This window comes from Lepisosteus platostomus, chromosome 17, assembly GCF_059453375.1.
Source record: "Lepisosteus platostomus isolate fLepPlt1 chromosome 17, fLepPlt1.hap1, whole genome shotgun sequence".
Lineage (NCBI taxonomy): Eukaryota > Metazoa > Chordata > Actinopteri > Semionotiformes > Lepisosteidae > Lepisosteus > Lepisosteus platostomus.
In genome coordinates this window covers 12,190,640-12,203,576 of record NC_142627.1, presented here as the reverse complement: position 1 = coordinate 12,203,576, position 12,937 = coordinate 12,190,640, and the positions used below count along the sequence as shown (strand labels likewise).

The window sequence follows — 12,937 nt, the reverse complement described above, 5'->3', positions numbered from 1 at the left end:
GGAACTATTTATGAATTATGACTAAAAAACTGTTTTAGTTGAATCAGGTGGTAGAGCACCTAGTCCTTAAGATTTCCATGTTTAATGTGGATTCACAGCTCTGTAAATGCTACTGTTTGGTTTCTGATTTTGAGTTGCCATTCGTTTGCCAACAAGAAATGTTGTAATATCTCTATTCCATATCCTTCAAGTGGACAGCGAAATAAGCTTTTCTGTTTCTTCCTGGTTCCTGCCACAACAGCAATGGTTTTCCTGTTTACTTTAGCAATTGTCAAGCTTTGAGCAATCACTTCATACCCACAGCTTGTATGGCAATGAAGTTCAATTGAGCTCAGAGTGAGCTTCAGGGTAGAAAACACAAGAAAAAAATAATAGTGTTAGGAAAAGGGTTATCTGTTTATGTACTCTCCCACCAAAGAGAGTAAGCCTGCCAGTGGTAAGAAGCATTAAATCTTTTATGTTGAATAGGTCTTAATCATAAGAGATGGGGTAATCCTAGCCAAAAGTAGCAGTGGATTGCACTGAGTACATTTAATCTATTTAGCGCACAATTTTTACAAATGCAATATTGATTTTTGCTTCATGTGCATTAATCATGCTGGGATGGGTTCCAAGCCAGTGACAAGCCACAGCTAGGGGTCAAAAAGACCCACGGCAGCCGAGAGGGAAAACAGGGAGGCTGAAAGCTGGGAGACAAGCCTATGTACTTACAAGGTCAACACTGAAAATTGTAACACACTCTGCTTTCTGTTTGTTCAATCTTACTCTAAAATGTGCTGCCAAGCTTATTTATTTGTTCCAAATGGTTTCTGATTGATTCATAGCTCTATACATCCAGCTGCTTAGGATTATTTGCCCCCTTTTCCCTCTAACATGTTATGCTTCACTGTGTCTCTCCAGCCCACGCAGTTTTAGCTAAAATAAGATGTTATTGTTGAATCAATTCATCTGAAAAGACACCTCTTTCAAGCAATAAACTCATGTCTGTAGTAAGTGCACAGTTAATAAATGACTAATGAGTCAAAGAGTAATTAAAAATGAACTTTCAGCTTTTCAGCAACAAAAAAAAAACATTGCTGATGAACGTCTAGCTCGAAATGCAAAATTGTAGTGTATTACCAATGGAAAAAAAATCTTATGAGAAGAACTACAATAACCAAAATGCTCTTTTTTACTTTTATAATTGCTTGCTTCACACACGGTAAAAGTAGCCAGGTTAACAGAACACTGAGGCAGCAGAATACTTGTAACGGCCCTAGAAATCAAGTTATTTGATTGTCTTCTGGGTTCCTTCCTATTTTGCCCTATGCTGGGAATACGGTAGGCCCAAGAAGATTTGTCTTTTCAGATCCTGTGATATGATCTCCGTGGTGCCTGCTGCTGATGAGTACCCAGGTGACGCTTTGTTATTTCTGCTACCAGTGCCGTACTTCATCATAGGTGGTTCCACCAGAGAGAGCACGGCTACGGATGTCACCAGCACACCTTCCCTGCTGCTGCTACTGTGCCTAGGGCCGCACTTAGGAGGAGTCAAGGGCAAAACTGCCTTTGGCTTGTGGCTCATGCAAAAAAGAATCTGGGCCAGCAGGGGCTGTTAAAAAAGTTTCCAAAAATGTAAGCTCATCTTTTCTTATACATATTCCCTTGAAAAAAATGTACAACCCTACAGGAGTAAAAGAAAGTGGCTTACAATTTGATGTGTGTTACCCATGTTTCCAGTTCTGCTTTGAACAAATTCTTGTAAGGCCACTGGATTTTGTGGTAAAGTATATCACTATCTGACTTAAGAGACTTTAATTCTCAGCTTTAAAGGGACTAAGTATGTTCAGGGGGATTTTACTTATTTTCCACTCATACGTGAGCAAGCTAAAAATTGCAATTAAAAAACACTGGGGTTTTGCTGGCATGAGGTTTGGAGGAAAAATTCCAAGAAAGTAGAAATCCCCAGTCCGAGTGCAGCATAAACTGCTACAGCTGTGCCTCTTGGTGGCTGAAGCTGATGCTTTTAAGTACACAATGCATAATTAGATGAAGCAGCTGGGCTTGGGACAGGTGGAGCTAGCTGTAGTATCCTCAGGGTACTGCACACAAGCAATCTCTGATCTTAGCCAGTCACCTGTGGGCTATGATGAGCAAGAGAGCCATGTGTTCTCCAGGTAACAACAAACTCTATTTGATCTTCATGCTTATGTTAAAGACAAAACCAGAGAGAGTGGCGATGCACCTATCCTGGAGGACATGTGAGAGCTGCAGGGGTAACTGAATTACTGAGCTGAGCAATTGGCTATTCTGAAACAGGGGAAACAGAGATGTAAATAGGGAGGAGGAAGGAGATATTATATAAGAAACTCTTATTCTGTATATTGAGAAAAAAAGTTGGATTTACAGCTTACTATGCATATTACAAATAACACTACATCCTTGAAACTCCAGACCAACAATGAAGCAAAGTTCTTCAGTATGACAATGGCCTTTTGATTTGAATGCCTCTTCAATATTCACCCAGGGAAGGCAGCCCATTTTCAGCGACAGCTGTTGGGGGTTAAAGAGCATATATTCTGCTGCTCTCAGTAAGGCACCTAGAGAAATGGTGTGCAGATGACAAGCAGTTCAGTGTCAGCATTGCACAGTTCTGAATGGCACCAGTTGGTCTCCAATTCACGGCTGCTTGTTTAAAAAAAAAACAAAAGGACAGGGAGTAATGACTCATGTCACATCTGATTTTGTTTTCAGGTCACAAGGGGTCTATAGGGATGGGTGGAAAAGAAACTGGCCCTAAACTTTCAGAGCTGCTCCGCAAATGACCTTGGAAACATTCCAAGAAAGTGACACTCTCTTGTCCTACATGCTAAAAATACCACATTACACCTAAACGTGGTATAAAAAGGTCTCTTCACAAATGATTTTAACATGGCAAAGAACATTTCCTGTGACCTTGTTATGCCACAATATCACCCTATAGATTTGTATTTCTTTCTTCAGATGGCCACCACTAACACACAGATGTTATATCTGCACATAATGTCATAATAAACAAGAACTACTAAACTAAGATATACAGTATGTCATTATTACTGTATTTCACCAAACACATAAAAAACAACAGAAAAAAACAATACTACAAGACTTTGAGGTGGGTGGGCTATAGTCAAAGGCAGTCAAGTGCAATCTACAGCAGTAATGCATTATATCTGAGTACTTACATTTTACAGTGATGCCAATTAGGGCAGTGCGGTGGCCCTGTGTGTCTCATGGAGAGCAAGTTGGGTATGCCAAAAAGACAGATTCCTGATACAAGAAACTGTATATGGCCAATAAAGTGTTCTTATCTTATCGCGTATCCTTTGGTGATAGTAGGTCCAGCACCAAGCATGGCTTGTTTCTTTTGTTAAAAAAAATAAGAAGCCACAATTTACTAAACCGTATAAGCTTGATGGTATCATACCAAATCATATTCTATAGCACAAAGGGGTCTGAAAATCTGGCAGCTCATTCTTTTTTAAGGGATGACTAATGAAATCAGTTTGCTTCATTTGGGAATATGCTTGACAGTGTGTAATTAAAACAGGAAAGTAAAAAGTAATTAAAACGGGAATGAGAAAAGTAAACAGTCATCGTCTCTACTTCTGAATGGTACAGTATGTCATGGAACAAAAATGTCTATTACCTTTTATACAGTTATATTCCTTCTTAAAATGGAAAAATATTTTTTTGATTTGTATATCTGAAATGCTAACAAAATGAAGGCACTTTCCCTATCTGCTATCCCTTATCTCTGAACTTGCAAAAGCAATGCAAAACAGTGGTTAATTTTATTTGTAATTTTCCTGATATGCTCTGTAAAGTGATGTTAAATTGTGTGCACCATTAAAGTCCAAGCCAAACAGCCTGAACTCCACAAGTTAAATCCTCAGATAAAACCAGGACACCCTGCAAAGCACACCATAAACCAGCACTGAAAAGATAAGGTACTATGAAACACCTTCTTTAATCCAGAGGAGGGATTGAAGGAGTCAGCATGATAGCTCAGCAACTGAAAACACTTAGTGAGCTGACCCTTTGATCTCAGATTGTGTATCAGCTCACATCCTGACCATGCTGTCAGGTGATGGATAAAATCCACATATCTAACTGAGCCAGTGTTCATCCCTTAAAATACAGGGTCACAAATTCACAATTCCAAACAAAACAGCTATCCTCACAAATGGGATAGGTTACAGTCCCATGTTGACCCCACAGCACACTATTTAAGTAATTTTTACAGTAGAAAGGCAAACAACCTATAAATATAATAAAGTATTTGTTCCTGAAGTTTTTAAATATAAATACCTAATCACATCAGCAAAAATGCAGTAAATGTGACAATATTGTTTTGTGAACTAAAGCTGGAATTGAAAACACTAGAGGACTTCTCATTATCAAAATAGAACGCAGCATGCTAAATAAAGCAAATGGAATTCACCAGGCAAATTTGATATATTTCTTAGATTTCTTAGTCTGTGCTATCAAAATTAAATTAAATGCGAGACTTTGCTTGTATACCCTGAAATACCTTTTTAATTCACCAAACATGTATGCTTATTGAAAGTCCTTAAACTGTAGGGCTTATTGATATCTCTAAAAGATAACCAGGTTTATCTGTAGGAGGTCTCTGTTGTGACCCACAGCTAAGATCTACATTCATTAGCTCCTGATAAACTGCTAAAAACAACATGTGACACACAGCACTCGCATGACTGCTATGGATCTGGACTTTATTATAGATGACAGAGATGTAGCAGCAATATGTGCACTCATTATCTTCACCTCAGCTCACAGACTTGATTAAAAAGAGAGCTCAGGGTGTAATGAATTTTTATTAAATGATGCTACTGGCTACTAGTAAATTATTTCTCTGCTGAAGGGCAGGTTTCATTGTCAGAACTGTAGAGACTAAATTTATGTAGTCAGTCTGACATTTACAAGCTTCTTAAGACTAGAACTGTGCATATTTTCTTCTTTGGAGAGGGGTAGGTGGGTGAAATGGAATTTATCTTTAAATTTCTCTCAACATCTTATCTGCACAGGCCTCAGAACTGTGTTTGTCAATTACAGTGTTATATAAAAATATCCACAAGAAAAAATGAGTAAGCCAAAAAGGAGACTCATTCTTATTACTACTGGAATTACTGTACATTCAATTCATCCTTATTATTGTCACTACTTTGAGGCTTTGTGGGTCTGTAAAAAGTAAAAATACTACTAATGGTCTAATAAATTATGCTACAGTGCACCCTGAATTTCCTATTAGTATTCATGTACAGTATACATACTCTTTCACAGGTATCTTCGAACAACTTTCAAAGAAAGACTACTCGTTTTAAATCCAAGTAGGAAATAATAAAGTTGCTGCTTTAACTTAATTATGTGAAAGATACTTTAAAATCAGTTCTGCACCCTGTATTTCTTTTGATACATATCTTTCAGAATACAAGGACAAACAAAACAGACAAGAACACAGAGTCAGGTTTTTCTTCCCCCTTTATGATGCTTTGTCTATTACAGTGCTGACTAAATTTGTTTGACAAGAGCAGTGAAGGGGAAGGGACGGCCGGTAATGGCCATAATGTTATATTCTCTTTCAGAGTGAGGAAAGGCAAAAGACTCCCATGAGACCAACTCCACTATCAGTCTTTGGGATTTAATTCAGGCTGTGCTATCAGCACTGATCTTGTAAGACATTGAGTGGTGTCTCCAGCTCAGGAGAAATAATCCATTTGAACCTCTGCTCCATGGCACTGATTGATGAGCTAGTAGACCAGCACTCAATAACCTTTATCATACTACCCGACCTGGAGCCTGTGATGGTTCCAGTTTGTTTATGGGTGGTACCTCTGACATGCTAACCGTACAAGAACTCTGTTGGATCTAATGGGGTGGACTGAAAGATTGGACTGTCAAGCCAGCGTGAGGCCTCATTTTTCTTTACTACATTGTACTTTACCCCTGCTGCTCCCTGCCCCCGATTGTGATTAATTTGTCAATGATGGCTGAGCCCACGGAAATTAAGAGAAAGATTGCCAATTACAGTTATTCATCTGACAAACCTGCTATTTCTTCAGCTATGACAGCCCTGAAACAGTGTCAGGCGGACCCTGTTAAGTTGCGACTGGTAATTGATTTCTAATTTTGAAGTGCCACAAAAACAATCAAGTTAGCCTTCAATGTCAGTATCAAAACATGCTTATTTGTTAACATTTTTAACTCCCTTAAAGAAAACCCATGGATCTTTCAAGTTCTCACCTTTCCTACTTGCAGACATGCCTGGTAATGAACTCTGCACTGTGGGCAGAACAAACTGAGATGTGAAAATGTCGCTCATTGTTGTTTCCTGAAACACTCAGGAAAATAGGCTATATTACTGTGACATCAGTAAACAAATGGAGAGGGAAAAATCCATTCTCTATACTCTATTACCATTATTTCTACAAAACCTCTTGTGAGAAACCTCATTAAGAGTCGATGGTAAAGGCCTACATTAAACAATGCAGAGCGTCTAGTTAAAATGACTGAGATTATTTACATTATGATAAATTATAATATAACGTAAATTGGACCCTTGGTAAGACTAACAGCAAGTATACCACACTAAACTAGGACCCTAAAATATGATTAATTTCTTCATTATTACAATTCCAAATTATATTCATTATTTATCTATGAATGCTTCATTAGTATGAATTCTTCCTTAAATATAATTATTTTATAATTATTGTTATTCACAAAACTTTAAAGTGTCATTTTCTCTGTAGCCATTATAATTTTGAATGAATCAGTTTTAATTTCTCTTGTATTCTAAACAACTACATTTTTTTATAATATAAATAATTCCAAATTTAAAAGATCAACCGAAAGTGAATTTGTACAAAATGAAAAGTCTCAAATATAAATACTGATGAAACTTCCAGTTCTATAACTTAAATGTTTTTAATGTACTGTATTTTTAGTGTTTGTACTATGGTACCTTTGGACTTCAATTTACTGTTGGTTTAAGCTGTGCCTTTTGGTTTAACAGTCACAAATCGATGTGTTGACTCTTGTTGAAGTACTGTATAGAATTCACAACTTAACTGTCTGAAGGAATCACGCTGGTATGTTTTGGCAGAATAGATTTACCACTGCTTATTACTCTCCATGAGTGGCACCAAAACCTCTTTACTTTTTGTCATGGTTCATAGCCAAGAAATAAATAACAAATAACTGGTAAATTACAGCTTTAAAAAGGCAGAAAAACATACCTGACACATAGCTTGACCTTTTACATAGTTGCTTGTGAGGGCAAAGGCACAAGAAATGAATTTAAAGAGTACAAGGAATTAATACACTCCGCAGGTCTGCAGCTCTATTTCAAAGGTCAGTGTGGGCAATTATGAAAAGCTGTGTCTATTTTTTCTCATATATGTGGATAAATAGCAGTGAAGCCTCTGTGTTAGCAGAATATGAAGGTTGCTTTATGTCAGTTCCTTATATTATACCGCATGGCTGTTATAACCTGTGAAACCAGAGTGTCAGGACTTGTAAGAACTGCTGAAACTAAATATAAAAAAAAAGTTTCCTGTGACCTCTGGGGTCTGTATTAAGACCACTGCTCTTCCTTTTTCTATCAATGATTAACATACTTCTAATGCTATACTCACCTACCTATCTAGCGAGAATTTTGCCCACTGTAAACAACATTTTTATTCTAAGAGACTGGATGTTTAACTGTGGCATTACAGATACAGAGCACATACTGACTCCAGGGACCAGCTTATACATAGACTCAGCACCACAAATATTCGTGTTCAGGGTAAAAACACAGCGGACCGTTACATAAAACATCACATGAAATGAGCACTTCAACACTACTGGTTTCTTTTACAAAGTACTCTGCATCTCTCTGTTACAAGGTGTACTCATAAAATAGGATTTTAGATTACGCAGGAGTCCCTCAGAAGGTTGTATTACAAAAAAATACACAAAGGTTTACACAAAGGCTTTCAACAGCATTGTTATAAATTAAAAAAACGTCCACAGTTAGAGTACTCAGCCTGTCTCTTTTTCCACAGTATTTTTCGGTGCCCCAGTTAAAACGACATTCCCTATCACTATTGCCATTAAATGCATTTAACTCATACATGTACAGACTATATCGCATATACAGTACATCTCAATTTCTGAAAAAATGGATTTCTGTTACCACCACCATTCTCCCCAGTGGCAATTGTGGTAAAGCTCTGTGCCAAGGGCTCATTGTTAGCCCCGCTAGCACAGAAGAGGCAGAAGTGTTCAGGTACTAGAAGCACTTGAGATAAACCTCCAGGGTCCAATGGCATCATACCAGCTGCACTTCACAGAAACTAGAGATGTTATTCATAGATCATCTTCCAACAATCACTTAAGACAGGCAAAATAGTCATTGGAAAAATGCAAAAGCAATGCCTATCCACAAAAAGGATGATATAACCATACAAAGTAATTATAGAATAAAGTGTCTTACTTATATTACATGTAGGTTTGGGGAAACAACAGCAGTAATGGATATAAACAGAAATATGATATAATACTCTATATACACAATAGCTTTTCAAAAGTAGTTTAATAAAAGGGTCTCATACAATATTAATTTTCAAACTACAGGCAATAGGGATTGCAGAACTGGCATGTGCAGTATTTTGATTTGGAACTGGTTAATAGCCACAAAGTTCTGTACTGAAAAGGAGTGAATGTTGAATTTAGGGAGGTGTGACTGGTGAAGAAACACAGGCATCTGCATCAGAACCTCTGTACTTATGAATAACCTAAAAATGTTCAGAACCTACTCCAGCTTTCAAAATGTAAAGGATTAGCAAACTGGCAGGTTAAAAGCACGAAACCTTAAGGTTCGGACACAGAACACTACAAGGTGACCTGATTCAAAATCCTCCAAAGCACTGACCAAACTATCATTACCAATTTCATTCATTAGCTACTAAGAGTCCAATAAGCTAGAAGGGCCTGGGAATGACTTCCTCCCATTTGCAAATTTCCTTACGTACAATGTAGGGTGTTAGTCTGACCCCAGTGTGGGTGGGAGTCACCAGTGACCAAACAACAGAGGCAGCAGGCTGTGGCTGAGAGAGCTGCTGCCTGCAATGCACCTGTGACCCCTGTCAACAGCTGGGTTCCTGTAGACCTGGAAGACACAGGGGCCCGCGTGTCCTCCGCTTGATGTGCAAGTCATGCTGCATCCTACACTGTATGTCGAATCGCAGTGCGAAAAGAAAAGACTGACACACATGCCTAGGAGGATACAGGTGTGTCTACTGTTCTCATACTGTAGGTCAGTACAGAGGACTGGAAGTAAAGATGACTGAAAGCATAAGCTTTTTTTCCCTCTGAAATGTGTCCAACTTAAATAGAAAGCAATATGGTCTGCAATTACTTCTGAATGTCCACAGATTATATCCGAAGTTAACATTTAAAACCGTAGAAATTCACAGAGGCACAAGATGACACTGATCTATATTTTTAACTAAGAAATGTATAAAGAACATCTGATAAATGATAAAAGGACAGCTGTTACTGTACATGCATGCGGATTGATGTTGATAGTACATTAGTACTCAGTGTTAGGACTAGCACCATCAAATTATGGAGACTTTTTTATTACACTAATTTTCTTAAGATAATGCATGAGTTTGTATTAAGCAGATTACAGAGTTAAAACTGATTTATTATGAAGACAAAGCTTACCATAAATGCCAGTTGATATACAAGGGAAGGCCTGCAAACCAAACAAACACAAAAATATAAGTTAATGCATAAAAACAATCTAAATTGTTTAAACAAGCATCATAAAGCTAATAACAGCATGGAAAGGTTATTACAGATCAAAATATATTTTTACTGCTACAGATAATGTGATAACCCCAGATGACTTTGGAGGTTCCTAATTATTACCTTTTTAAGGTATATATATAAAATATACGTTGAAACTAAGGGAGTAGCACATTTTCCTTACAACCCATCTTCAAATAAATTCTGACATTGAAATCACAGTCTTTGCTTAACAGAATATACTTTTTTAATTTCCTGTTCATCCTACGAATTAAAACAATTGTGAATCTCATTAAGTCGAGGGTAATAAAATCTGTTAGATAAATTTTCCCCAATGTTCATAATAAGCAAGAATTGAAACATTTAAAATGAAAAGGTTAGCCATAATATTCTCTTCAAATACACTGGCTTTCAAGTTACTCTGAAGGGAAGGGGAAAAAAAGGTTAAAATACATAATTTATGAAGGACGTACAAAAAGTGGAAAAAAATATACAAAATATGATTCACGCAGACTCAACAAATCATTTATTTTTAAATATATAAGTATGATATGACATGTTTTTATGAACGGACTTGAAAATGGCACATCTGAGGCTTTGAAATAAGTTCCCACTCACATGCTTTTCACAAGATTCATTAAAGCTCTAGCAAGGACAGTGGCACTAGAGATTTATGACTGCCTTAGTGTTTAATTAATTAAAGCAAAATCAAGCAATACTGAATCAAAAAATGAAAAAACATGCTTTTGTACAAGTTCTATTTTATACATCATTAAGCTCCAAACACATACTGTACAAAAATCATTCAGTCGCTACTTCAGCAGAGATGTGCCTACCCATACAGGTTTGTGTTTGTCGGTTGGTGATGTTCATGTGTTTCGGACTTTACTTTAGTGAATCATTTTTTCTTAAGACAATTCATTCTTTTTATACACCATCCCTTTATAGTTTTAGGAATTGTCAAAGAGCTCTGCTCACTGTTTGAACTTTAATATTAGGATGTGAGGACCAAGCCCAGTTTCCTCCAAATATATATGCATTACAAGACAAATGATTATTCCCATTGGGGGTTTGGATAGTTCCTACAGCAGTACTGGCATTGATCTGAGGATTGATGTGGTCCTCACTGACAGCACTGCTAGCTTGCTGGTACATGAGAAGTCACAGGTGTCACTGTTGTACTGCGAACCAAGGATCCTCTCGGGCATCTCAAGTTTGATTCACTTGAGCTTTGCTGCTCGGGAGGCTCTGGTCACACTCGGCTAATGACACAGCCAAGACTCTCCCTGCTTGAAAATCAACTGGATTCATGTTGTTTGAATTGTTAAATGACAATACAGAATGAATGAGCAGTTATAAGGTCATTTGTCTCTCCAAGGGACTATTGTGGGACTGTAAAATAATACCCCCTTTTCTGTCTCCAAAGGCTGAGTTTAATTTCTTTTACAGGCTATAGGCTGGTCCTTCTGAAAGCAGTGTAGCCACATGCTTTTTCACAGAGGCCTCTCTTTTTAAAAAGGAAATGCCTTAGGTTTTTCATACGCATAATATCACTCAAGCCCGGCTGTGGGGTGCTGTAATCCAACCCAGAGTGGCTAGAACTCCAGCCTTGCTGCTAACAGAAACTGGATTATAACGCTGCTGTTTTGCCTCATGTTTCAAAAGCAAACATAGGAAATGTATTTATTTGTCCAAGTCAAAGAAGACATGGAGCTTGTGTGGTTCATGACATCCGTGAGCATTACTTTTAGGATTTCTTCCTAGATGACTTAGCTTGGCAGAATGGTCTTGGATACACTGTGTTTTTTTCTACATTTTTCATTTTCAGCTGGCCTGTTCAAAAGCGGTGCTTTTGATGGCCCGGTTGTCTGATATTCAAAGTGAATTCAAAGGAAGAGTAATTCCTGTCTGGATTTTTTAAAAAAGAAACATCTGAAAGCTTGTATGTTTAGTTATGTTTTATGGAATCATTTTTACAAGAACTAATGCTTTGTGCATGTGCAAATACTGCAGCCTTGCCTCTGATCTTAACCAGAAACTTAAACATATCCCTTACAGTAACCAATAATTTATTCCCAAATACCATACATTAGAGAAACACAGTTATAGTTTGAGTCACAGTACAGCACCACTAGCAACAGCAGTTTACTTCACAATATTGGGCACTGTCTTCTGTTATACCGTAGCTGTTGGAGCCCATAATACTAACTGCTGGTCGACTCATGTCATGATACAGTAAATCGTAATAAAATATTTTCACTAAACAGGGAGATAAAGAGATAAACCACACAAAAATAATGCTTCCCTCATGGTCCATGTACCCATTTTCTTATATTTCTATGCTATATTAGACGTCTGTGGTGTATACCTGTTTAACCCAAGAATACCATTTTCCTGTCTAAACTGTAATTTCTCAAGTAACAAGAGGCAAATATTAAGTATACCACAGTACTGTGTGGCATGAAGTTGAAGGTTATGAAGTGCCCCAAAGACAGCAACCTCCATGAGCTGCAAGATATAGAACTAGATTAAAATTTTATTTAAAAAGTATAACCATAATATTATTGCAGTCTCCTAATAATTAAAAAAAAGCCAGACCTTTAATAGGTCTTGCTTTGCAACACTTTGAACCAGATACATTATTCAACTGCTAGTGTATAGCTGAAAATAGTTTCATTATTCTTTACTTCTGTAGGCATGTGTATTATGATTCATTGCCCTGATATATGGCACAGTATAACACATTCATCTTTTAAAGTATATTAATAAACAGTAAAGAGAAATGATTTTTTCAAAGTTCCCATTAATCTTTGAAACCAGCTGAATGCGTGCTTTAGTTACTGTATTTATCAACACGCCTGACTCCTTTGGTAATATAATACACCAGCTAATGAAAAAATAAAATTTTACTAAATCACACTTGCACAGATTTATGAGATCAGTATAAAGATAAAAAGACTAATCAGTTATTAACAAAAAAAAAGCAAAATCAGGATATTTCTTGTATGCATACTGTAGCTTTTCACTTTGCTGCTAAAACTGTCTTTGGCTATGACGAAAAGTTAAAACTAGAAATAGATACAGCTAATATGGCTGCACA

At 37.1% G+C, this 12,937-nt stretch overlaps 1 protein-coding gene across 2 annotated transcripts in view; it reads right to left on the bottom strand.

The window, feature by feature from the left end:
* Nucleotides 1-12,937, bottom strand: part of macrod2 (mono-ADP ribosylhydrolase 2) — a 597,178-nt gene that overhangs the window by 146,679 nt on the left and 437,562 nt on the right. For both annotated transcript variants that reach the window (XM_088609520.1, XM_088609521.1), the window contains exon 7: nucleotides 9,754-9,784. In XM_088609520.1, the coding sequence (XP_088465646.1) occupies nucleotides 9,754-9,784 (31 nt within the window). The remainder of the gene's footprint in view (nucleotides 1-9,753; nucleotides 9,785-12,937) is intronic.